Source organism: Equus quagga, chromosome 4 (genome assembly GCF_021613505.1).
Source record: "Equus quagga isolate Etosha38 chromosome 4, UCLA_HA_Equagga_1.0, whole genome shotgun sequence".
NCBI classification, from domain to species: Eukaryota; Metazoa; Chordata; class Mammalia; order Perissodactyla; family Equidae; genus Equus; species Equus quagga.
In genome coordinates, this window is record NC_060270.1 from 70429437 (window position 1) to 70455610 (window position 26174).

The window sequence follows — 26174 nt, forward strand, 5'->3', positions numbered from 1 at the left end:
ACAGGTTCAGAGTTCAGCAGGAAAGCCAGGCATGCAGCAGCCTTACCCCCGTCATCCGACCTCCGTGCTCCATCTCCGTTCTCCCGTCCTAGAAAGGAGGCCCTGCTTCCCTACCAGAGGCCACGGGGCATGGTGGCATTACTGCCAGACCATGGCTGAGCCTACAGGTGGAGGACAACGCTCAGCCCCAGCAAGGCCTGCAGGGAGCCAGCTGGTCAGAGGGGGCCCTGCCTTTCCTTTCAGAGGCCCTGACACCCCACAGAGCCCCAGGGCACAGCTCCAAGAAGCCAGGAGCTTCCCGGTGACGGGCGAGCAGGGGTGGGGAATGACGGACAGTTTGGCTGGACTCTGCCCGGCACCTGTGCACACCTGTCTAAACTGCTTCTGTGAACGGGGTGGGTGGATGGGGTGGCCGCACTTCCTCAGGCATTCTGAGGAGGCAGTTTGAGATGACAGGGACTCCCACCCGTTGCAGGAGATGCCAAGGCCTTCCTTGGGTCACTCAGACAAGGCAGCTTCTGGCACAATTCCCCAAATAACATCTGGTGTATGGTCAAGGAGTTTGGTGGACAGGGCCCTCGCTCCTGAGCTTCTGCCTCGAGGCATGGGAAGGGGAGTCAGTGGGGGCCACGGGAAGAACTGGGCACTCTATAGGCACAGAGAGTTCCTCTCTCTACTGCCTAGCATGGCATCTGGTCCCCAGGGCACAGACCTCAAGAGCAGTGAAATTACACTGGACACCACTGGACGAGGAAGTGAGCCACTCCCTGAGGGCAGAAGACAGCTAATGGGACCACGGAGTGGGCTGCACATGACAGAGAGAGAGGTGCGACTGATGGGCAAGCAAAGATCAGCAGTGCCGCTGTGGAGACGCCCACGGTGAACCAGAGTCACGAGATCCGGAGCGGGCAGTAAGCCCAGAGCCTACAGCACCCACCGCACCAGTGGACACGGCCGGCAGACTAACGTGCCCCAGAGACGGCCACGGCCTCATCCCCAGAGCCAGCGAAGATGTCACCTTCATGGCAGAGGTGGTAAGGTTGCAGATGGGATTAAGATTTTGCTAATCGTGTGAGGCTAACACAGGTGAATGGCCCTGGGTCATCCCGCGGGCCCGACGTAATCACAGGGCCTTCAGGGTGGAGGAGGACGGAGAGGAGGTCAGAGCCGTGAGGCTGAGAAGCACTCAGCTGCTCCCCGCGGCTCTGAGGGCGAAGGGAGGGCCAGGAGCCAGGGAAGGCGGAGGACTCTAGAGCTGGAAAAGACCAGGAAAGCTTCTCCCTGGGGCCTCCAGAAAAGAACCCAGCCCTCCTGACACCTGGACTTTTAGGCCAGCGAGACCTACTTCAGACTTCCGACCGTCAGCATTGAAAGATGATAAACGGGTAGTTTTAAGCCCCTAAACTTGCGATAATTTGTTACAGCAAGAACAGGAAACAAATACAGTGGAGAAACACAACTTCCTTTGGAGGCCGACTTCAAGGCTTCATCCTCCTAAAGCAGGTGCTTCTGAAGGTGCTGCTGCTCCGGCAGGAAAGACAAACTCACACCCCCACCACCCCTTCTTCACCCTGCCGGGGTGGCAGCACTAACTCACAGGGCGTGCCGAGCCTCAGAGCCCGGCCAGGGCCGCGGGATCCTTTGCCCACAGCCCTCAGGCAGCCAGATGCCATCACTGCGGGGGACCCAGGCAGCCGGCTGTGTGGTCCCCTAAGTGCAGAGGCCACCATCTCTTGCTTTGTTTCTCCCATGGCTGCGATGATTGGCGTGTTCCCCAAATCTCTGCCAAGTGCTCACTGTGTCCCAGGGTCCGCGGAAGACACTAAAGAGGTAAATGGCATAGTCCCTGTCGTCAGGGGCTTCCAGTCTAGTTGGGAAACAGGACAGATCTCCTGATCAACAGGTAGAACCTGTGGGTATTTAGTCCCACATCCCTCCCAAGCTCAGGAAGATCGACACTGACCCAGCTTTCTCTCCAACAAGGCCCTTTCTCAAGCAAGTCACTCTGGAATCTCCAGCCCCAGCACATGGAACTTTGTCAGCAAGTTCCAAGGTCACCTGACTGTGAAAAAAGGGGAGGACAGGGAAGGCAGTGGGGCTGGCTACTCAAGGCACTTCCTGCTGGGGAGGTGGGCTCACTCCTTCTCTGCAGGCACCTGCTGGAGTCTCCCAGGCCAGTGGGGGTCCAGCCTGCTGGGGACGGGGCCTATAGTCTGGCTTGGGCACAGCCCACCCACCCTGAGAATGATGTAGGCTCTGCGGCAACTCGATTGCCCTGGGGCCACATGGGACCCTGAGCTGAGTCACTGGCTACCATCTTTAGGAATCAGTCCAGATAATGAGATGAAAGACAATGACACGTGACTGCAAGGGGTGAGGCAAGAAAGGAAAAGTGAGGAGGTATCCAAAAGTGCTTCTTTCTCCAACAGGAGGCCACTGCAGAAGGAAAAATGGCCTGAGTTGATTTTTAAGGGGAATCTAATGGGCAACTCTAGAATCTGTGGCCAACGACAAAAACAAGAATCTAAAAATGCGCAAATTCAATCATTCTCATAAAGCAGAGCTGAGCACTGACATCTATGATGATGACAGCTGACGAGGTGCTCCAAGCGAAAGGACGTGTAGACTGGGCGCCCGCCATCCCCGGGCAAGCAGCTCATGTTCATCAGGACTCCAGGCAGAAGCCCCGGCTAAAGGGATGCCGAGCTCCTGGCTGGGCCTCCAGGCCGAATGGCAAGAGTCAACGGTTTGGCATCACCGTCCAGCGCAGGCTGAGTGCAGGCAGGACCTGCGCCACTTGTGACAGCAGGCGGAGCATGGCGGGCAGTCCTACCTTGAACACCTTGATCTGGCAGCTGGCCGAGTGCAAGTGTTCCGTGTACTCCCCATTATCGTTCTGCTTAAATGTATCGATCTGCACTCGAAAAGGCACACCCTTCTCGCCCCCGTGCTTCCTCGGGGTGAACTCTGTGCTGATGCAGTGCACCTGGAAGGGAAATGCAAGGCAGGCAGCAAAGGGCTCCAGACACCCCAAGGGCTCCTCTCCACGTGGAGGCTCCCATCCTGCACAGCCGGTGTGGGCCTGCCTCAACCTCCCTGCTCCCCGATGCTGTCCACAAACGACACGTCCTCCCACGTTTGTCCCTTGATCTTCGGGGCCCTGCCTGGCCAGCTAAGTCTCACCATTGCTCCAGGCCCACTGACCCCCGTAGCCCTACCCTCGCTCCTCACCCAGACCCCTCCCGTGGCAAATCCCGCAGACTGCAGAGCGGGGACCACAGCTGTGTCCCTAACAGCCTGGTGTCCAGGTTACTCAGGCCAGGCCAGAAGCTGGAACCATTTCTGTAAGTACCTATCACATGGAAGGCACTTGATATATAATTATTTTTGTAATACTATGATAATGTTGTGATAATATTATCTATATTAGTGCAACAACAAAGATAATATATTATCTATATTAGTGCAACAATGCTAGTGTCATAATAATTTTAAAATAAGAATATTGCAATTATGAGAAGAAAACAAAGATCGCTAACTTTTACTGAGCAATTTCTATGGACCGGACACTGCAGTGATGGCTTTCTATTCATTATCTGATTTGTAAAAAGGTGGGAAAACTAAGGGGCTCAAAAAGGGACACATAGTAAGTGAGAGAGCTGGTGCTGAGCCCAGAGCACGGCCCCCGCCAAGCCTTCAGCCACCTTGACCTTCCATGGCGCTTAACACAAGGCTGGATCCACACCAGGTGCGTGATAATTAAATAATTCATAATAGAAACTATTATGGAAAAATTTTTTACTTCAAATTATTTATGCTAGGACGTATTTATTTTGTAAAAAGCTTAGATAACGATAAGCAAAACCCACACAGGATTCTGAAACATTCCAAGCGAGCTCTGTGACTCTGAGCAACACTCACACCCCCTCTCCCCTTCAGCCTCCTCCTCTGCACCAGGGAACAGGAGCGCACCAGGGCCCTGCAAATGGACCCCAGAACTCGGGTTGGCCCCCAACGGCAACCTCATCGGCTTACCTGAATGAACGCAGAGGCTCTCTTCGAAGGGTCCCACAAAAACTCAACTGCGTTCAGCTGGGTCGGGCTGGCCCTGGGGTCCAAGATACCAACAGACAGTGGAATATCTGCACACACACACACACACACAAAAGTGCAATTGTCAGCCACTCCCAGATATTTAGGGAAGGACTCTCATTACAGGTCCAAATTCCTTAACCACAATTTGAAATGCCAGAAGTTCTGAAAACTAAGTTTTGCATAACTCATTTGGCAGAAAGCCTGACTCGAATTGCCATGAAGCTATTTAGAGTCTTTATCCCTTTTTGTGTGAACAGTCATTTTATTTTGCTAAAGAAATATTATTGTGCTTGATTGCCTGTGATTACCCAATGCCACAGGTCTACACACCCTGCTGTCATTCTAATTTCTGAATTCCAAAACCCATCTGGCCCCAAGGGTTGTGGATAAAAGACTGTGGACCAGTGCCTGAGCCCCCCAAATTCCACTTCTCTTGCCCCTCTCTCCGATGCCCATGCTTCCCCTCATCAGTTATCAAAACCCTCTCCCTCTGCAAAGCCTTTCCTGCAACCCCCGACAGCAGGTCTCTGAATTCCACGGCCTTTCTTTTCCACCGAAAGGGGACCTCCCTGAGGGCAGGGCCAATGGCATGTTCACCTCTGCTAGCTCCCACAGCGTTTGACACAGGAGTGCGCTAAAATGCCCTGGACAGGCGTGGCCCCAGAAGGCGTTCAGCAAGAACCCCGACATGGCTGGAGAGCCTTAGGCCTCTCCTGTCCCAGGAGACTCACCGATGTCCAGGATCCGATCCCCGGGCCGGCTCCACCGCCAGCCCTCCAGCTGCTGGTGCTCCGTGTACTGCAGCCGACGGTCGTGGAAAACCACGCGGATGATGCTCTGGGGAGGGGAGGCCAGCAGGGGACAGCTGAATGTGGGGGCCAAGCGGGACCCAAGAAGAACCCACCAGGGCTGTTCCCTGAGCCAGAGCAAACCTCTTGTCTCCACTGGCCTCTCCTCTGGAGCCTTCCTTCCCAGCTCTTGAGCTCGTGCTTATCCCTTCTCAGAACCCCAATAATGCTAACGACAGTAAGAGTAACGATGACTACCCTGTTTTCCAGAATCACTGAGCGCTTTACATCCATGGCTCATCTATAGGCCTTTCAGTGCAGATGAGCAAACCAAAGCTCGGGAAAGTTCAGTTAAGTGGCAAAGCCAGGCTGGAGCCTGAGTTTGTCCAACCCGGAGCCGGTGCATCAGCCACTCTGGCTCCCAACGCTGCCAGCCTGTCCTCGTTCCCTTAGACAACACACTCCAGGGGACAGGAACCCCCTCTCCCTCTGCAGCTTTACCCGAGCCTCCTCGCCGCTCCTGACCCCCACAGCAAGCCCAGCGCACAGACCCCAGCCAACCCTCCGGGAGGGAGGGTGGCCCACAGCCTTACCTTGACATGTTTTGTGTTCAGATCTTGAAAGTCTCCCAGCTTCCGGTTCTCCAGCAGTCGGATCTCATAGGACTGACCTGGAGGGGGGTTAACAGTATACTTTCCACCTCTGAGTGTTTTCACATTTGGGGCTCACCCAGCTAGAGGTCTTCTCAACCCCTCAGTGCCCACCCCGGCCTCACAGCCCCGAGGAGCAAAGCGGAGAAGAAAGTCCAAGGCCGGGCCATCGCTCTCTGGACTGGACACTGGGGTTTGTCCTCCTAGCCCAGACGGGCCTGGGGCACCCCAGGTAGGGCACCCTGTGACCCCTCAAGAGACAGCACTCCATGGTTTTCAAAGAAATAGAATTCAAAGTATAGTTAGCAATGAATTTATGGAACATAACTTCCTATTTCTTTATAAAGAATGCCCCCGTCACTCAGACAGAGAACACAGCTACTTAAATCCACATTCGAGTAAATAACTGACCATACCTTGGCAGAGAGCAGGTTTAAAGGAACGAATAAAAGCCTGTTAAACATTGTCTCTAATTGCAGAATGAAAAGCATTTTCCCAAGTTAAAAGAATTTCACGTATTTGAAAGGGTGTGGGGATTCTGTTTGGTGACATACAACCAGCACAAGCTAGTTAAAGAATATAAATGGAGAAAAGATCCATCCATAATAACAAAAAATTCAAAAGTTTCTAGGAATAACCTGAAGTACACTACACACACTTTATTGGAAGATAAAATATAGTTTGAATAAATAGGATACACCATGTTCCTAGATGGGAAGGCCATGTATCAAATGTCAATTTTTCCCAAGTTAAACAAGTTGTGGTTGTCCAACTCTAAAACACTCTAGCGTATATCACAACTTAATAAAGGATGTTTTACAAATAAGAATAAACAATTTAATAATTGGTATTGGTTAATCTGATTAGCTATATAAAAATTTATTTTTTGGCACCTGAGCTAACAGCTGTTGCCAATCTTTTTTTTTTTTCTTCTTTATCTCCCCAAATCCCCCTGGTACATAGTTGTATATTCTTAGTTGCAGGTCCTTCTAGTTGTGACATGTGGGACGCCGCCTCAGTGTGGCCTGATGAGCGGTGCCATGTCTGCGCCCAGGATTCGAACCAGCGAAACCCTGGGCTGCCGCAGCGGAGCACACGAACTTAACCACTCGGCCGTGGGGCCAGCCCCTGCTACCTTATATTTGAAAAAAGACCCTTTGCAGATGCAATTAGGTTAAGGATACTGAAATGAGGAGATCATTCTGGATTATCTGGGAGGTCCCTAAATCCACTGGGAAGAGTCCTTGTAAGAGACACACAGGGGAGACAAGAGGACGCAATGTGGCCATGTGAGCGGAGATGGGAGGGATGTGGCCACACGCCCAGGAGCACCTGGAGCCACCAAAGCTGGGAGAGGCAGAGAATGGAGTCTCCCGCCGGCCCCAGGAGGGGCACGGCCCCGCCACATTTCTGACTTCCAGCCTCCAGAAGTGTGAGAGAATCCGCTTCTGTTGTCTTTGCTTTACGCCAACATGGTTGTAGTAATTTGTTATGGCAGCCACAGGAAACTAACATACTCCTCCCCCACTGAATAACAGAATGGGCAAAGAATATGAAATTAAATCATTCATTCCAGATATTTGCTGAGCAACAATTATTGCCAAACACCATGCGAATCCTAAGGACAAATGAGCAGAATGGATGGAGGGCGTGTGTTATTAGGCCTGGAAATGATGCTGGCCGAGCACAGAAATACCCACTCAGCGAGCCTCCCTTCTCAGGAGCTTTACCAGCCTATCTCACAGGACTGGCAAACACCCGCTGAACACACCGAGCCCCGACACTGCTCACGACAAGGTGCTGGGCACCCCTCCCAGCAGAGGGCAGAGGCGCAGACCCCAAACTCTCATCCTGCCAACTTGCCAGGTCAGAAGATGCAACTCAGAACAGTCTTGCTGACCTCACCAACACTTCTAACTTTCTGAAACATCCAGATTTTTAACATACATTTCCGGGCTCCTGAGCCAACACTCCCTTGACAGCAACATAAAATGGAACCTCACGTGCCCTAACTGGTTTTTCCAGTGTCCTCGCCTCTTCCGAGGAAGAATGTCGCCAGCTCTGGCATGAGGTCCAACGCCCTAATGGTCATTACCGTGGGTTTACAGGCGCCCCAGGGCCCAATTAACACTGACCCCAGGCTCTGCAGAGCAGCCTCAGCTCTTGCCCAAGCGAGGCACCTCCTGCCCCATACAGAGCACTTTCCGAGCCTGAACACAAGAGGCAGCAACTTGGAGATCAGAGCTATTAAGTGGGCCAGGACCACAGCCTCCTCCACCTGCAGCAGACACGCAACCCACGTGCATCCTACTGAGTCTGGCATGGCCCTTCCTCACCCCTTCCTCCCACACACTTCAGAGCCCCTCCCAGCCACACCCCACCGCCCTGACTCAGGACTCAGACGGCCGTCCAGTCTCCCTCCCCACGCAGCCGCCATGCACTGCGGCCCGCGGGACTGACCGCCCCACGCTCAGCTCTCACACAGCACAACGCAGAGCACATCCAGAGGCCATCCCCAAAGTCACTCCCTGGCCAACGAGTGAGGTCCTCAAAGCTGAACTGACCTGGGGCACATGGGCATTCCTCTCCTTGGCCGCCATCATTTTGGGTCATGGGTGGGAGCCATGGACAGTGGGCTCTGTGAAGGCACAGACTGTGTCTGCTTGCTCACCACTGTTTGACACACAGCAGGTACTCAGCAAATGCTTAAAGACGATTTCATACTCTTTGCAATGCTGTTCTATGCTAGAACTACAGGGTTTGAAAAAGTAAGACATACTTCTGCTCTCCAAGGGTTAGTAATCTGGGACATATGAAACAGCACAGGAAAAGCACCAATGCAAGGCAGAAGTTGAGAAATCCCTCTAAGAGACAACAGAGATCCCAAGACAGGCAAGACTCAGCCAGCACGGGGAGGGGGAGAAATGGTTTGACCAAGGAGATAACATCCCCATGGACTTTGAAGAGTGGGCAGAATTTCTGTAGCTGAGGGGAAGAATGAGCAAGAAAGCAATCCCACACAAAATTGCAGCAAGCAGGCGGGAGGGGAGAGGCGTGCCTCCAGGAAACAAATACTCGCAGCTTTCCTTCACTGGGCAACGTCTGAACCTGAGAACAAGTCAATGGGGCAGTCTGGGATTCCGAGCCCCAGTGACAGAAGGACGCGGAGGGTGCAAGAGGTTCCGTGACTTGGGCAAACTCAAACAGCTAGTAAGCAGCAGAGCCAGGAGCAGAACCTAAATCTGTTTCCAGCACCCACCACGTTCTTTGACACATCCTACCTCGTGAGTGTCATTTGCTGGGGAGAGGACTTCTGTAGGTCCACAAAATTCTCTCCCAACTTCTCCTTGCTGGAAGGCAACTGATTCCTTTTTGTACAGTAATTACAGTTTGCCTACAGCATCTTGCAGCATATAAGCACCTGGGCCATCCCCATCCTAAGTTAAAATGGCCTTTTTCTCCTTCCTTCTTCCTGTTAAGACTGGCAATAAAGGTGACTCCTAAAATGACCAATTCAACTCACCGGGTGACCTTGGATAAAGCATGTTGACTCCATTTCCTTGTCTGTAAAATTCTCTTTTCTGCATTCTAAACAATGATTTGGGAGGAAAAACAAATTACTACAGAAAATGATAGTAAAGCCTGTTCGAATTTCAGAATTGTGAAATTTGTAAAAAGAAAAAAAAAAGCTGGTCTTAGAATCAAGGACATAGGGTAACAAATAACTACCATTTGGCTGTCATTCAGCTATGTGTTGGGACATGGCTAAGCCCCTTATGTGCATTACTTCATTGAGTCCTTGCAACAATCCATGAGGAAAACCCACTACTGCCCCCATTTTATAGATGAGGAAATAAGAAACAGAGAGGTTAAGCATCTTATCAAAGACGGAACTTAGGTCTCTCTGACTCCAAAGACTGGTCACTTAGCCAAACTACTCTGCACAGTGTCGAGTTGCTTCAAAGATCCCTTCTGGTTCTAATGTCCAGGGAGTCCATCTATTACATTTCTCCTGAGTTTCTTGATACTCATTTTATTTCACGAGCCTCTTCCACACACCTAAACCCTTCCTCTCCTTTAAGGCTCCCATCCCTAACGCCCCATGACCTCAGTTCTCTGAACCAAGTGGACCTTCGAGATCTGACGGACATGCAACCACACTGTGGCATAAGGCTTGATGTTTGTTTCCTCCTGAGAAACTATTCTCCCTGGATCACACATTCCTATCCTACTTACAATACGCTGAACATATTATGAGGCTACAGGATCTAAAACTAAAACTACACTTTTGGCATGGGGACAAACAGACCAATGGAAAAAACAAAAAGCCCAGAAGTAGATACTTAGAAACCTGATTTATGAAAGTGAGAAAAAAGAGATTTTTCAAGAGTGAGGGATGACTGGTTGTCTATATGAAAAAATAAATCCCTACCTCCCACCATATATAATAAATTAATTCTAGGTGAATGAAAGCCATAAAATAAAAACAAAACCTTAACATTTCTAAAGCAAATATAAGACTTTATGACTGGAATAAGAAAGCATTTCTTAACTAGAAACAAACAAAGAATAATTTATGTCCTATATCATATAGGAAAACTACATTAAAATTTATATATTGAGACACCTTTGAAAATGCCAGGGGTGCCCTTAATGATTTCACAATCTCTATAAGTGGGGTCTGACCTGGCAAACTGTCACCCTAGGGAAACAGAAAATGGTCAACAAACATACAAAAAGATGCTGGTCTCTACAAGTATGCAGGAAAATGCAAAATGAAGTAAGATACCGTCTTACATCCATCAGTGGGACAAAAGTTACACTGTGACAATATCAGGTGTTGATGAGAATGTAAAGCAGGGCCGCTCTCAGGCATTGCTGATGCAAGTTATTAGACTGATAGAACCATTCTGGAAAAGAGTTTGCCAAAAAAGAGTTAGGCTAAGGACGCACAAAACCTTCGGTCAAGCAAATCCAATTCTAGAGGCATGTCCTAAAGAGGCACTTGATGTGCCCTGGGAGATGGACAGAAACTGCTCATAGCCACTGTTCACGACAGGGAGAAACCGTCAACAATCTGCCTCTCCAGCAACGAGGAAAGAGACGCGTTAATTCTACTACTCGCCTTAGAATGGAATAGCACACAGCACTTAAAATGAGCGCCCTAGAGACACATCTCAACATGGGGAAATCTCAGCAACACAGCATTAAACAAAAGAAGTACATGGTGATCTATATGAAACTACTTATATACAGTTTAAAGACAAAACAGCACTATTCATCTTTACGGCTAAATTTGCAAGGAGGAAAGATTTAAAATGTAAAAATGCGCACGGGGATTCAAACCAACCTCGATTCCACAGTAGCAGTTTGGCTTCTGGGGAGGGAGGACAGGCAACGGGATTAGAAAGAGAGAAAATCAGAAGCAAATTTGGCCAGACTGAAAAAACTGTGTTAGGCACAGGAGTAGTTGTCATCTTATTCTCCGCAGTATTCAAGAGATCTGAAGTGAAAACATTTCTCTCACACACACACAAAACCGAGTGGAGGATCGGCACCCGGAGCCAGCTGTCAGGCTGCCTTGTTCCCTGGCCATGTGTTGCCGACTCCCCAGCCCCACCTTAGAGGGAGGGTCCCTTGGGCTGCACTGCTCAGCAGTCACTGTACAGCCAGCCCCAGGCCACCCCCTTAGTGCCAGTGACACGCTGGGTGCAGGGCGTTCAAAGACACTAGCATTCACCCCACGTATCACACCCCACCCCACAATTTTGCCGCTGAAATTAAAAACCTCCTGCAATGTGATGAGCCCATTTTATTTAACCAACTCACTTTTTAAACTTAATTTTTTAAATTGTATATCATGACTGCATGTATAAAATCATAATCATAGATCACAAATAAACCAGTAGTAATTGTAAAACTCATATACATATGCAGCCACGAGTGTTCTTCTATGTCCCCCTAAGACTTCCTGGGTAATGTGGTCAGCACCTGGGTTTGGAGCCTGGGCTCACATCTCGGCCCACCACTCACTAATGGGTAAATGGCTCCACGCGCCAGCCTCCGTGTCCACGTCTCCAACACGTGGACAATATTGGTACTTAATTGGGATGCAGAGGGTGGTGGAGGACTGAAGGTGCACCCAGCAGCCAGTGGACACAGGAGATCTTTGGCCGGACCCCAGCAGTGAGAGTATCGGAACGAGGACACCAAGAACCACACAGGGCACCGGGCCCGGTGGTGGCCTTTCCTGGTGGCCTTCCCACAGCCTCGCCGAGGCCTTCAAGGCAATTCCTCCCACCCATCCCCGCCCCACCTCTACTCTGGTTCTGTGAAAGGCCTTTTAAAGGCTAGCAGGCAAGGAGCCCCATGGTCAGCACTTGGTGACCGCCAGCCCAGAGGGACCAAGGTGACTAGGAGGGGCAGAAGGGCAGGTGGTCACAGGCTCCACCCCCAGCACGGTGGCAGCAGAGCCCTGGGGACCGCCTCCCACTTTAGTGCTCCTGCTTTAGCCCACAGGGAGGGGTAGGGGTTCCTCAGCCAGACTGGGGCTCAGCGGGGAGCCCTGGCCGCCACCCGGAATGGCACCTGGAACACACCGGAAGAACGGCTTGGACACTGCCCAAAGGGCCCTGAAGCCAGTCCAAAGGGTGTGGAAGCTTCCCTCCGCCCCAGCCTTAGGACTGTGCCCAACCTCCATCCCTTGGCACTTCCTCCCTCCACCCACACAGGGAGTAATCGGGGAAGGAGGGCAAGGAGCACAGGGGATAGAAGAGAAAACTTCTTTTCCGAGGAGGACAAAATAAAATACACACATGTGGCTCTCCGCACTGGGCTGGCCCCGCGGTGCTCGACAAACCTGTTTCCTCCCCCTGCCCTCATGTAGCCCACAGCGTCTAACGTCTTCTAGCCCAGGCGTCAGCCATCTCCGTAAAGGGCCAGACAGTGACTATTTTTGGCTTTGTGGGCCCTAAAATCTTGGTCGCAACTACCCAACTCTGCCACTGTAGCAAGGAAAGAGCCACAGACAATACGCGAAGGAATGGGCATGGCTGTGTTCCAATAAAACTTTATTTGTGGACACTGAAATTTGAATTTTTTATATAAGCTTCCCTCTTCCTGCTGACCTCTTACTTCCTCCCAACTTCTTTCAGAGCTCTGCAACTTTGCCCTCCGGCTTTCCGGCATGAAGGCTAAGTCGTAGCTCCCCAACTAGACAGGAAGCTCTCTGAGGACAGGCCGGTTGCCAGTTTATCTGAACCAAACTTGCACACACATACACACACACACACACACACCCCCCCCCCCCACCAGCCCCTTGGACAGTACTGGCATGTGATAGGTGTTTAATTAATTAATGGTGGCAGAGATTGATATTAAATTCCCTAAAGCAAATAACAGAGCTGGAACTAGTCAGCCAACCAAGAAGAGCATGAAAAGATGTTCAACCTCACTAATGGTCAAAGAAAGGCCAAATGAAAACAACGCAATGCCAGTTTCACCTATCATGTCAGCAAAAATTTAACAGATTGCTAACATCCGACAAGGACAAAATGTGGAGAAATGGGCCCTCATACACATTGGAGGTGGGAGATTCTACGTTACAACCTGTTGGGCATTTTGACCATACCCATCAAGATTGAAAACGTGCACAGTCCATGACTCAACTACCCATCACCAAGACTCTAGTCTACAGAGCTGCCGGCACACAAGATTAAAAATATTTACATGAATCTATTCAATGCGGTAGTTTATAGCACTGTTATAGCTAAAAACTGAGAAGAAATGAAATGGTCAACAATTGTGTTACTACCACGTGGTGGACTACTTAACACTCAGGTGTTTCAGAGAATGAGGCCTGCACCTCCCCAGGTGGTCAAGTTAGCACGACGTGCCTCATGACACGGTGCACCAAGAAGGATACGGTGTCACTTACCATTCCTGCCCCAACAACCTGAATAAGAAACAAGCAAACCCAAACTGAGAAACAGTCTACACACACCTGGCCCAGACTCTTCAGAAAGGCCAATGTCACCAAAGATAAGGAAAGGCTGAGGATCTGTCCAGATTAAAGGAGAGTAAAGAGAGGGACAACTAACAATGCCTCGTTCTGGACTGGATTTTGAATCAGGGCGAAAAACTGCTAAAAAGGACAGTATTGGAACAATTGGCTATGCGGTAGGTAACAATATCGTATTGATACTAAATTTCCTGAAACTGATCATGGAATTGTGATTATGTAAAAGAATGTCCTTGTTCTTAGGAAACAGGTGGTAAAGTATTTACAAATAAAGGAACACGATGTCCTCAACTAACCCTCAAATGATTCAGGGAGGAAAATATACATAAAATACACAGAGAAAGCAAATGTGACAAAACGTTAAAAACCAGTGAACCTGGCGAACGGCACACAGGAGTTCATTGTAATAACCTTTCAATTCTTCCATAGTTTGAAATTTAAAATTACTTTGAATTAAAAGTTTAAAAATAACTCTCAGATTATAAAACAGGCAGACCTAGATCTAAAATAGACAGGAAACACCGTCCACCAGCGACGCACACACACACACACACACACACACACACCAATACACCATATACATACAGACACATACAGATGAGTGGGAAAAAACAAGTTGCTGAATAATATGTACACAATGTGATTGTAGTTTTATTTCAAAATGTTATATACATATTCCTATATTTGTGAGTCTAATATATGCATCTAACACTGGATAAAGAAGGACCCTTCCCTCTTACATTAGGTGCACCTTCAGCATCAACTTTTTTTAAACTAGGAATATATTGCATGTGTATTTGAAAAAAATACAAAACATGGGGCGAGCCTGGAGGCATAGTGGTTAAGTTTACGCACTCCACTTCAGCGCCCAGGGTTTGCAGGTTCAGATCCCAGATGTGGACATACACACCTCTCAGCAAGCTGTGCGGTGGTGACATCCCACATACAAAACAGATGAAGACTGGTGCAGATCTTAGCTCAGGGACAATCTTCCTCACCAAACCAAACCAAATGAAACAAAGAAAATAGGAGGGAAAGCCTCATACTGTTCCAAGCATGTAACAGATGTCCATGGCAACAATGACTGGTATTTTTTTCTTCCAGTGTCAGTCTGGTACCCAAAAGCCAATCAGACAGGGGGCATTTGGGGAAAACAGTCTTTGTCCAATAAACAGAACACCGAGCACATGCAGACGAGGTCAGACACACGCAGGTCCTTCCCACCCAACAGGCTCTGGAAGACCACCTGAAAACCCATAGTATGACTGTGCCCATTTTAGAGGTGAGAATACTAAGTCCCAGAGAGCTACTGACGTGCCCATGGTGACACTGCAAGTTAGTGGCAAAGACTCAGCACCTGTGGCCTGGCCCGAGGGAGGGGAGTTGGGGTCAGGTCAGATACACGGGGGCTGAGTCAGACCCTCCCATGTCCTGGCAAGTTCTTGAACCTCTCTGTATCTCGCTCTCTTTGTCTGCAAAATGTTCTCTGCAGAACGGTTGTGAGGATTAAATGAGACAATGTCCTTCCAGTCGGGCATGCAATAAGTCCTCAACAAGTGCCAGTCAGAGCGCCACTTCCAACCACAGGTGTTAGGTGCACCCTCACGTCCTGAGCCCCACCCAGGCACCAGCCACTGTGCCCACTGCACACACATGAACTCTCCTCCAGCCTTCACAATAGCTCCGTACACTGAGTGACCAGGCCACACAAAGCCACCCAAGGTCACATGGCCAGGAGGCAGCCAAGCTGGGACGTGCCCTGGGATGACACCACCAGGGCTCCCTGACCCTTCCCGACTGTCTGGAGGATCCCGCTCCTGCGACCCAGGGCAGTGTTGCCCAGAGCAGCCCACCCATGCTGACTCCCCCTGGGCTGTGCCCACCAGGCACTCCTGCAGAGCTGCTCTGACCAGCAAGCGGAACTCAGCGCATGGCCTCCTCCCCAGATCACGGTGTTCCCAGGAACAGAAGGCAACTGCCCGGGCCAGCCAAGATTTACAAGTTGTTTACTTTCCAACAGTTACTGGTTTGGGTAATTAATGCCACATAAAACATAATGGGAGGCCATCACCACCCCAGAGAAAGGAGGGCTGGATGCCAACAGTCTTGTAATAATGGCAGACAAGCATAACAATGGGAGAAAGCATAATCCCGCACACACTGTGTCCAGCGTTGGTAGTTTGTTTTGTCACTTGCATACGTGTAGTATCATGCAAGAGTGTCGACACAGAGCGCTCACACTCAGGGCCTGTTTCGCAGAAAAGGCTTTTCCACCAACAGACCCGAGTCCCCATCCTGATGGCCCATCACCAGTGTGATCCTGGGTGGGCACTTAACCTCCTGGCAGCCACTTTCAAATGTCATGGACCACGTACCGTGCCTGGCATGCAGTGGATCTCCAACAAATGCTTGGAAGATGGTAAGGATGTGTATGTGGACAAAAAGAGAAGAGTAAACCATGTCCTGGAGACACGGTGGAGAAGGGATTGTCTCTAGCACGAGGGGCAGGGAAAACAGAGAGGCCAAAAGTGAGAAAATGCTCAAAGATAGGATAGAAGCATGTCAAAGTGACACAGGAACCAATCTGAAGGAGCGCCCAATGGCCACAGGGGAGCAATTTGAGCAAGAAAATAGATAACAATAGTATCGAATTTTAACCCACAGAAATAATAATAAATGTCCATGAGTGTATACTGACATAAGAAATAAGTAAATAAATAAATAAATGGTAGAGAAGAAAAACCTCTTTCCTACAGAAGCATTCCAATTACTAAATGTAGAAAGAAGGGGGAAACAAATAAAAAATCACCATTAGGCAAACACTGCAGTAAAAACTGGTGCAGACAAGATCCACAGATGGTGCTGCTGTCCATGTCAGGGGGAAAGTTTGAGGATAACTAAGGTATCCACATAGGCTCCAAATACCTCCCCCATCCCAAGATATTTAGTAACCACAGAGGGGAAAGTCGTAACTGGACAGCAGACCCCTGGCAGACACCAGCAGATCACCAGGGTTTACACCGTCAGCAGCAAGACAAATCAGATCATGACACGCTGGCAAGGGCACAATGTCACTTCTGTGGCGTTCTTGCCAAAAATCCAAAAACCTCAATATCATCATTAAAAAACATCAGACAAACCCAAATTGAGGGGCATTCTACAAAATAACTAACGAGTAAGCACTCTCTAAGTCTGAAGGTCATGGAAGAAAAGGAAAGACTGAGGGGCTGTCACAGGTTGGAGGAGACTAAGGAGACATGACAGTGAAAGGCCATGTGGGATCCTGCGCTGGATCCTGAAACAGACAAGGGACAGTTGTGGAGGAACTGATAAACTTCCAATGAGAACTGTAGTAGAGTGAACAGAAGGATACCAATATAATTGCCTGGCTTCAATAATGGTATCATGGTCATGGTTATAAGGCAACATTATGGGAAGTTGGGTAAAAGGAACTCTAGGCACCATTTTTGACATTTTAAGTCTATTCTCTTTTCTTCCCCCAAAAGCCCTGGATTCCCAAGCCCCACCGAGCACTGTGGACAATAGAGCTGTTTGGACCAGGAACCCGCATGCTCACAAGCTGGCTGATTCTGAATCAGGGGCCTCTGGACCCCCGGACCCTTGAGAATCATGTTCCAAAGTTGTCTGATTTGCTCTCAATACTGGAAATGGCATCTTTTTCCTATTTTACTTTATCCTTGGTTTTTATCGGTTCATTAGAAATTCACAAATTTTTGGATATTGAACTTATATCCAGCCACCGTGTTGAACCGAATCCTTAAACTATTAAAACGAGTGCTATGAAACTGCAGGTCAACCCATTTTCATTTACAAAATGGCAACTGCATGTGGCTCAACCTAACACAACAGTTCTTGCAGATCAATAAGCAAAAGGGCAAGAGAAAAATGGACTAAGGACCGAAACTCAGTTTCTAGTAAAAGAAACGCAAGGGCTTATAAACCAACATGAGAAGATGCTCAATTCCACTCATAACAGTTACCAGAACTTAAGTAAATACAAATTAAAATGAGGTGCTTATTTTCTGTGTGCACATTAGAAAAAATTCAAAATATTGACAATGTAGAGGCCAGGCAAGGATGTGGAGAAACAGGTACTCTCCTGCACAGGTGGTAGGGGCATAACAAGTAAGTTAGTAGGACAAACGTCAGTAAAGAGTGGAAAACCAGGGGCCAGCCCTGTGGCCAAGTGGTTAAGTTCCCGTGCTCTGCTTCGGCAGCCCAGGGTTTCGCTGGTTCGGATCCTGGGCGCAGACATGGCACTGCTCATCCGGCCTCGCTGAGGCAGCATCCCACATGCCACAACTGGAAGGACCCACAACTAAAATATACAACTATGTACTTGGGGGGATTTGGGGAGGAAAAGCAGAAAAAAAAAAAAAAAGATAGGCAACAATTGTTAGCTCAGGTGCCAATCATTAAAAAAAAAAAAGAGTGGAAAACCAAAGCGCTAAGAGATGGTCAGAGCATGACTCACTCGGCACCGCCCTCCAGGCCCTCCTGGCAGGAACCGTGTCGGGCTGAGGGTCTTCATGGGCCTTGAGCCCTAAGCTCTTGGAGGTGGGAGCCTGCCTCCTGCTCGCTCATATTCCAACCACGGCTGTCTGGCCTGGGCAGCCCCGTTTTCTGTCTTGGCCTCTGATGAGATGAAGGACCTTCTGGAGCAGTCGCTGTCGGGGCAAACAGGGCCTGTCCGTGCAGCCCCAAGGCAACCGAACCTCTTCTTCCCCAGCAGCCCCAGGCCATCGAGAAGAGCGGGCGCCTACAGATGGCCTCAGGGAACTGCCCCCTCTGCCTCGGCTTACAGAGCAGAGAAAGGGAGAAGGTGGGAGCAGCCACGCTTACGCAGGGCCCGGCTCTGGGCCGCAGGGGGTCCAGGCGAGCATGCAACAGCCAGGCCAAGGGTTCCCTCCTTGGAAGTGCGAAATCAGGAGGCAGGGAATGAGAGCACCAGCCCTTTGGGTGGCTGGGCTGAGGACCCGTGTTCTCAGGAGCTTTTGGTGGCCTTACTCTCTGCCCTCTGGCCATAGAGGCAAGGAACACGGCCAGAAGAGAGTGCGTAAGGCAGACCCCAGAGAGGAACAAAGTCAGAGTATCCTCCTGGTGTTTGAGCCTCCAGCTTCACTCTGCTCCTGAGGCCAAGCTGCAACCCTGTCTTGAGGTCACCTGCTTTGTGTGACACCAGCAAATGGCCAACGGTGGCCACCAGAAGAGACCTCCATTACCTCATCCTTACTCCATCAAAAACACAGACAATAACAAGTGCTGGATGTGGGCAAACGGAGACCCTCCTATATTGCTGGGAGCAACGTAAAATAGTTCAGCTGCTTTGGAAAACAGTCTGGCAATTTCTCAAAAGTTAAACATCGAGTTACCATACGACCCAGAAATTCCGCTCCTAGGTACATACCCAAGAGAAATGAAAACACAGGTCCACACAAAAACTTGTACATGAATGTTCCCAGCAGCATATTCATAACAGGCAAAAAGTGGAAACAACCCAATGTCCATCAACTGAAGAATGAATAAATAAAACGAGGTACATCCATGTAATGGAGAACTATTCGGCAACGAAAAGGAATGAAGTTCTGATATGGGCTACAACGTGGATGGCCCTTGAAAAAGAAGTCATCACAAAAGGCCTCCATTTGTATGATAGCATTCATACGAAATGTCCAGAAGAGGGAAATTTATAGAGACAAAGTAGATTAGTGGTTGTCTAGGGCTGGGGGCAGGGGTGTGACGAGAGAAGGAGAGAATGGGGATTGTCTGCTAATGGGTACAGTTTCTTTTAGGAGGGACAAAAATGGTCTACAATTAGTTGTGGGGATGGTTTAATATATTTAGCTGAGCATACTAAAAAATATGAATTATATAGGCTCAGCCTGGTGGCATAGTGGTTAAGTTTGCATGCTCCACTTCAGCAGCCCAGGGTTCACAGGTTCAGATCCCTGGTGGGAACCGAAACACCACTCATCAAAACCACATTGTGGTGGCATCCCACACAAAATAAAGGAAGATTGGTGCAGATGTTAGCTCAAGGCCAATCTTCCTCACCAAAAAAAAAAAAAAATAGAATTGTACACTTTAAATGGGTAGATTGTATGGTACGTGAATTGTATCCCAATGGAACTGTTTAAAAAGAGAGATGAGATTGAAGTACCTCTCTATGACATGGGGCAAGTCACACAGCCTCTCTGGGCCTCAGTTTACTTACATACAATACAGGGGAAGAGGGCAGGGGCGGGGGGGGAGAGTGGATAGGCTAGATCAGTGCTTCTTAGACTTTGATACACTCATAAATCACCCAGGAACTTATTAAGATGCAGCTTCTGATTCAGTTGTCCTGCAGCAGACCCAGGGTTCTGCATTTCCAATAAGCTTTCAGGTGACGCTGGTCCACAGACCACATTTTCAGTAGCAAGGCATCAGAGATGATATCTTGGCCCCCTCTAGGCCTAATCCTTTAGGAATCTACTCTTTTCCACCTCTGTGAATTCCAGAGCATGTGTGGTCTCTCCTTCCCATTCAAGATTCACAGCGTCCTCTAAGCACCCAGAAGGAAGCTTCCAGGGCCTGAACGCTGGTTGGAGAGTGGCACAGCAAGATCAGGAACCTCCCAAGTCTGCTTGAGCACAGATACCCTGCTGGCCACAGAAGAGGTCCTCAACCTGCAAAGCATAGAGCTTTGCAAGGTCCAGTCCTCTCTTTCTGGAAAGAAAGAGATGGAAAACAGCAGCGCCCTCAGTGCAGAGGCTAACAAACCCTAGTACACCTAAACGTCAACCACTGCGGTGCTTGGTGGAAGCACATTCCTGCGCCTCCCAGTTCTAACACAGCCAGAACCACACACAGGAGACTGAAGTACTGCCCTCGAGCCACTCTGGACAGAAGACAGGACTGCACTCCAAGAGCCTGTTAGGAACCCACTACACATGCTCAAAAGTGCACTCCACCCTCCAGGCCTCAGTTTCCCCATCAATCAAAGGAGGCTGGAGAAGATGCCCCTCACGGTACCCAAAGGACACGCCTGTGCAAGACAAGGTGAGGGGCACAGTGGCCATGGTGCCAGGGAGGGCCTGCTGATGGCCACACAAACATCCTTGCCGCTGGTGTGTGGCAGCAGTGCAGCACTCCGGTGAGGGCGCCTGGATTACAGGCACGAGGATCAAGTCTGTCTGAGTTTCCTCTGAAAATTCTGGTATGTGCTGCTTTGTTTTTACAGTAAAAAACCAAGGTACTTTGTGAGAAAATGAGCTGGCCCAGAGATTTTCCGCCCAAGCTGAAGAATATGTAAAGCTGGTGAGCACATTAAACGCACTGCAGGGGCCCTTGAGTCCCCCGCAGGGGCCGGTCCTCTGATGTGACAAACTGTGTTTAGCAGCAGTTAGTAAAGATACGAACAGGTCCACCTGTTCACGGGGGGCTAGAGCAGCGCTCCTTGACTGAGAACAGAAAAGGGAGTCCCCTAAAATCTCACTGCATGGACTAATGATGGCTCATCTGGAAGGCTGGATATGCTCACCCACAGACGCATCAAAACCCTCCAGTCTCTTTTTTTTTCTCCCCAAATCCCCCCAGCATATAGTTGTATATTTTAGTTGTGGGTCCCTCTAGTTGTGGCATGTGGGATGCCGCCTCAACGGGGCCTGATGAGCGGTGCCACGTCTGCATCCAGGATCCGAACCAGAGAAACCCTGGGCCACTATGGCGGAGCACGCGAACTTAAACACTCGGCCACAGGGCCGGCCCCTAAAACCCTCCAGTCTCAAGTGACTGAGGTCAAAAACATCTTAAAGACATGTCAGAAGAATGCAGAACATCGGATGCAAACAGCAAATGCCCAAGAGGATGCTAAGGAGAAGGGAAGACTAGATAAGCTAAAAGAACAGGACAGAGTGCTCGAAAATTTTGACACACAGAGGGAACAGGAGGGCAGTGATAAAGGGAACCAGTTAAAATCTCGGAAGTTGATAAACTCACCTGCTCTCTTTAGAGATTAAATGCATCGTGGCCACTTGGCATCAGAGCACAAGACTGAGTCAGAAAATGGAGACCAAGATGATTAGTCTGCAGTCAGTCATGGCAAAGAAATTCAACGATGCTGTTAACTGAAATATTTCCTCAAAAATTCTTGAGAGAGAAAAACAGCATATTTAAGAAGTTACATGAAGAAAATGAAATGCAAGAAGCACTGGCTGCTCAAATCAACAGTCTCCCACCAGAGCAGACATCCTGACAGTGTGAAAGGCACAAGCAGAGAGTGAAGTTCCAAACTCCAGCTGAAACTCCCTGCTGCCAAGATCATGAAATGCAACTTTGCAGAAAACCAACGCAGGAGGGAATTTGCTGCTTAGAAATAGGGGGAAACTTTTTGAAGTGTACAAAAACAACAGGCTTATACATCGAAACCTTGACTCCTCCAAAAATATGATGAAGACTCAGAGAAATCAAAGGTGGCTCAGTTCCCATGAGAAAACAGCAAGAGCCAGCCCTGGAGGCCTAGTGGCTAAAGTTCTATGCGCTCTGCTTTGGTGATCTGGGGTCAGGTCCCGGGCACAGACCCACATCACTTGTCTGTCAGTGGACATGCTGTGGTGGCGGCTCACATAGAAGGACTTATAACTAAAATATGTACTGGGGCTTTGAGGAGGAAAAGAAAGTTTGTCGGTGGTTGTACAGACTGAGAGAAAGCTCAATAACCTAAGAATTATAGTTTGAAATTCAGCTTTTTCCAAGTGGTTCCTTTGGGCCTGCTTTCTACTTGCAGCCCAGGGCAGCGCCCAAGAGGGTCATGGATTAAATAAATCATGTGTTTCTGATGCTTTGACATCTAGGGCCCACCCTGGGTCGGTCGCCCCTCCCAGGACTAGCCAATTCTTTTTTTTTTTTTTTTTTGAGGAAGATTAGCCCTGAGCTAACATCTGCTGCCAATCCTCCTCTTCTTGCTGAGGAAGACTGGCCCTGAGCTAACATCCATGCCCATCTTCCTTCACTTTATATGCGGGATGCCTGCCACAGCATGGCTTGCCGAGTGGCGCCATGTTCACACCTAGGATCTGAACTGGCGAACCCTGGGCCACTAAAGCAGAACGTGCGAACTTAACCACTGCACCACCGGGCCGGCCCCTAGTCGATTCTTAGAGACAGTAAATGACTAGCTTTTGTGTGTGCCTTTCATACACAAACCAATCAACCCAGAGTCCACAGCCCAACCATCTCCGCTATCAGGCTTTCAACAGCTCTCACTCCCAGGGCCGCTATTCCCCTGTGGAATCTCTCCAGAGCCAGCTACCAGACCAGACTAGGGACAGCCCCTCCGCCCCAGAGCCAATCCTACACCTGCTTCCTCTGCCTTGCTGCCTTCCTTCCCCTGGAAGCCACGATAAAGGCTCTTGCCCGTGTTCTCCCCTCAGGCTCTCTGCCTGCTGACCCTGGTGCATCTCCACGTGGCCCTGAGTGGTGCAATGTAGCCCCTCCTCTTGGGGCCTGGGAGTAACTATCTTTTCAATGGTATTATCTCCTTATCTGTTGGCCTCACCATACCTGAAAAATAATAAAAACTATATTTAAAACAGATCAGGAAATCCCCTGCATTCTCAGGTCCCCATGGGAACAGGAGGGGTTGGCCGTGAGGGCAGGGCCACACAGTGACAGGCAGGTTTGATTCAGATCACAGCAGCCACTCTCTAAATATGCACAGGCACAGCAGGGCGTCTGAGGGGTCTTCTCTCTTTAAATTAAGTCTGATTGAGGCCTGTTTCATTCAATGCGTTATTAAGTGATGCTGAGTTTCTTCTTATCAAAGTTTTAATAATTATAATTTCTAATATAGTGTTTGCAGAACACAGATGGTGTTAACATAATTCTTAGGAATATATCATTCCCAGTTCATTGGACCCTCTGGAATTAGATCGTATAAGTGTTATATTTTAACTTAATTAATTGATTAGTTAATCACTTTAATTCATTTAAATTAATTGGTCCACTATTGGGGCCGGCCCGGTGGTGCAGCAGTTAAGTGTGCATGTTCCGCTTTGGCAGCCTGGGATCCACTGGTTTGGATCCCGGGTGCAGACATGGCACCGCTCATCAAGCCATGCTGTGGCAGGCATCCCACATATAAAGTAGAGGAAGATGGGCACGGATGTTAGCTTAGGGCTAGTCTTCCTCAGCAAAAAGAGGAGGATTAGCAGACGTTAGCTCAGGGCTGATCTTCTCCTTCTTCTTCAAAAAAAAAATGTTGGCAAGGTATAGAGAAATCGACATTCTTCATTCATTCAAAGAAGTTATGCGTGCCAGGCACTGAAGTAGGACTAGCAGTGAACGAGACGTCCAAGGTTTCTGCTTTCAAGAAGTTTCTGTTCCAAGCGTGGTATAGATGGGGAGTAGATGTTGAGGGAGGAGGAAATAAACAATTATTCAGAGAGTTGTTGTTCGTAAAAGTACGAATCAGTCCAACTTCATTGCAGGACAATACGGCAGTATCTATGAAAATGTTGTGCTGGCCTCCTATTTCTAAATAATGACCCTACAGTTATTCTCACTCCTGCTTAAGCACATCGATATGTGTACATGGATGCTCATGTGTACATGGATGCTTGCTGGAGTGCTGGGTGTAACTATGAAGAAAACGGAAACAAGCTTAATGTTCCTCAAGAGAACAAATTATGCAACAGTCATACAATGGATCATCACGTAACCAGGAAAAATCAGCTTTTTTTTTAATGTACCCATGTGGAAAGAATCTGAGGCTATTTTGTTTGGAAAAAAGCAAGTTGTTGAATAGTATGTACAATATGATTCTATTACTCTTAAAAAGAAAGAGACACACATAATTCCTGTAAGTATAAATGTATGAGTGTCTATATAATTAGATATACATGGGTTAATGTATGACTATACAACTAGACATATGTGGGTTAATGTATGACTAAGAAAAATCTGAGAAGTGGGATACAGGAAGCTTTCTAGAGTATAAATTTCTGTACTGTTTAGCTGTTCTGTTGTCTAAGTATGTGCTACTTTTATACTCAGGAAAAAATGAGAGAAAAATTTTTTTTTTAAAAAAAAGTAATGTATTTAAGGGTGATTTGGTTTACTCAGTTTATATTTCCAAACTTCAGGCTAAAAATTAATCTGGAAAGAAAACTCAGCTACGGAGAAAGGATAACAAAGTAACTAATCCTTTGCCTCATTCCTTAAATTCAAAGTCACTGATGTAACTGGGGAGAGAGGAAAATACAACTGCGTACTTACTATTTGTCAGACATTTGTTACTCACTAATTCTCAAGGCAACCCACAAAGCGAAGCCGTCCCAGCTCCACAGATGAGGAAACTACGGCTCCCAGAGATTAAGTGATTTCCCCAGAGCAGAAGCCGGTGGGATGACAGTGGCCATTCTGCTCCAGTTCTGGGAGCAGCCAAGACTTCCCGGCCTTGAGCTCTGATCTCCCTGGCCATTCCCTCAGGTCGCTGTGGGTGGAGAGCGTGAAGGTGGGGGTGAGGTAGGAGCAACTGATTACGGTTATTTTTGTCCAAGGAGGCATTTTCTCCCCACTCCATTCCCTCCTGGTCCTGTCCTCTCCAAGTTTCACACGCCTGTCCTCAGAGCTGCCTCAGGAGCACCAGGTGGCAGGCACCACTCACGGAAGTGCCTGGCCTAGAACCTGCCTGTAGGAAGTCCTAGGAAAAAAGGCCAGAAAAATGCGTTTCTTCCCTTCTAGAACTCTCTTCATTATCAGATCACAGATCAACCACCCCCAGGCTTGCCTGATTATGTGATATGGGAGGAGGAATCCGACTTCACCTCTCTCAGCCTGCTGTCTGTAGAATAAGAATAATACATTCTGGAAGAATCTCTCAAAAGAGAGCCAGACCTGGGGGTCTAGTGGGTAAGACTCCGTGCTCTCACCACCGTGCCTGTCTGCCTTTCCCGGTCAGAGAACCCATCTGTCAGTTGTGATACTGTGGTGGCTGTGTGACCACCCACAGTGGACAGGTTTCAGCAGAGCCTCCAGACAGCCTAGGAAGAAGGACCTGGACACCCACTTCCAGAAAAAATGAGCCATGAAAACCCTGTGAACAGTGGAGCACTGTCTGATGTAGCGCCAGAAGGTGAGAGGACAGCATAGAAGGACCAGGCAGGGTTCCACTCTGCTGTCCAAGGGTCGCTAGGAGTAAATTCTAACGTGCTAAACAAAGTACCACCTAAAGGCTGAGGGCCCCACCTCCCAAGTAAAGCAACCCTTGACAGAACAGCTCCCACTACTTACGAGTCCAGTGCTTTTCGTAATCACAATTTTAAAGACGGTGTTTTAACACCCACATAGGCAACATCTCCTCAGGGTTATGTCTGCTATCTGTCGTACAGTGAATGAAGAATCAACAGAAAAGTTCACCAGCCTTCCTGCCTTTACTCTGTCCCAAAGCTACCACCTTTCCATTCTAACAGGTGCCATTTAGTTCTAGAACCAACCCTGGGTTAATCTTTGAACTGGGAAAAATAAGGATGAAAATAGTAAAAGTTGGGGCCGGCTCCATGGCCGAGTGGTTAAGTTCGCGCGCTCCGCTGCGGCAGCCCAGGGTTCGGATCCTGGGCG

General features: G+C 48.9%; 1 protein-coding gene across 1 annotated transcript in view; it reads right to left on the reverse strand.

Moving 5' to 3' along the window:
- The window catches only part of TFCP2L1 (transcription factor CP2 like 1), a 53051-nt gene that overhangs the window by 18011 nt on the left and 8866 nt on the right, over positions 1–26174 (reverse strand). Inside the window, exons 3-6 of the mRNA XM_046659695.1 lie at positions 5477–5553; positions 4827–4932; positions 4036–4142; positions 2834–2986 (exon numbers count right to left, since the gene is read on the reverse strand). Of these exons, the coding sequence (XP_046515651.1) occupies positions 2834–2986; positions 4036–4142; positions 4827–4932; positions 5477–5553 (443 nt within the window). The remainder of the gene's footprint in view (positions 1–2833; positions 2987–4035; positions 4143–4826; positions 4933–5476; positions 5554–26174) is intronic.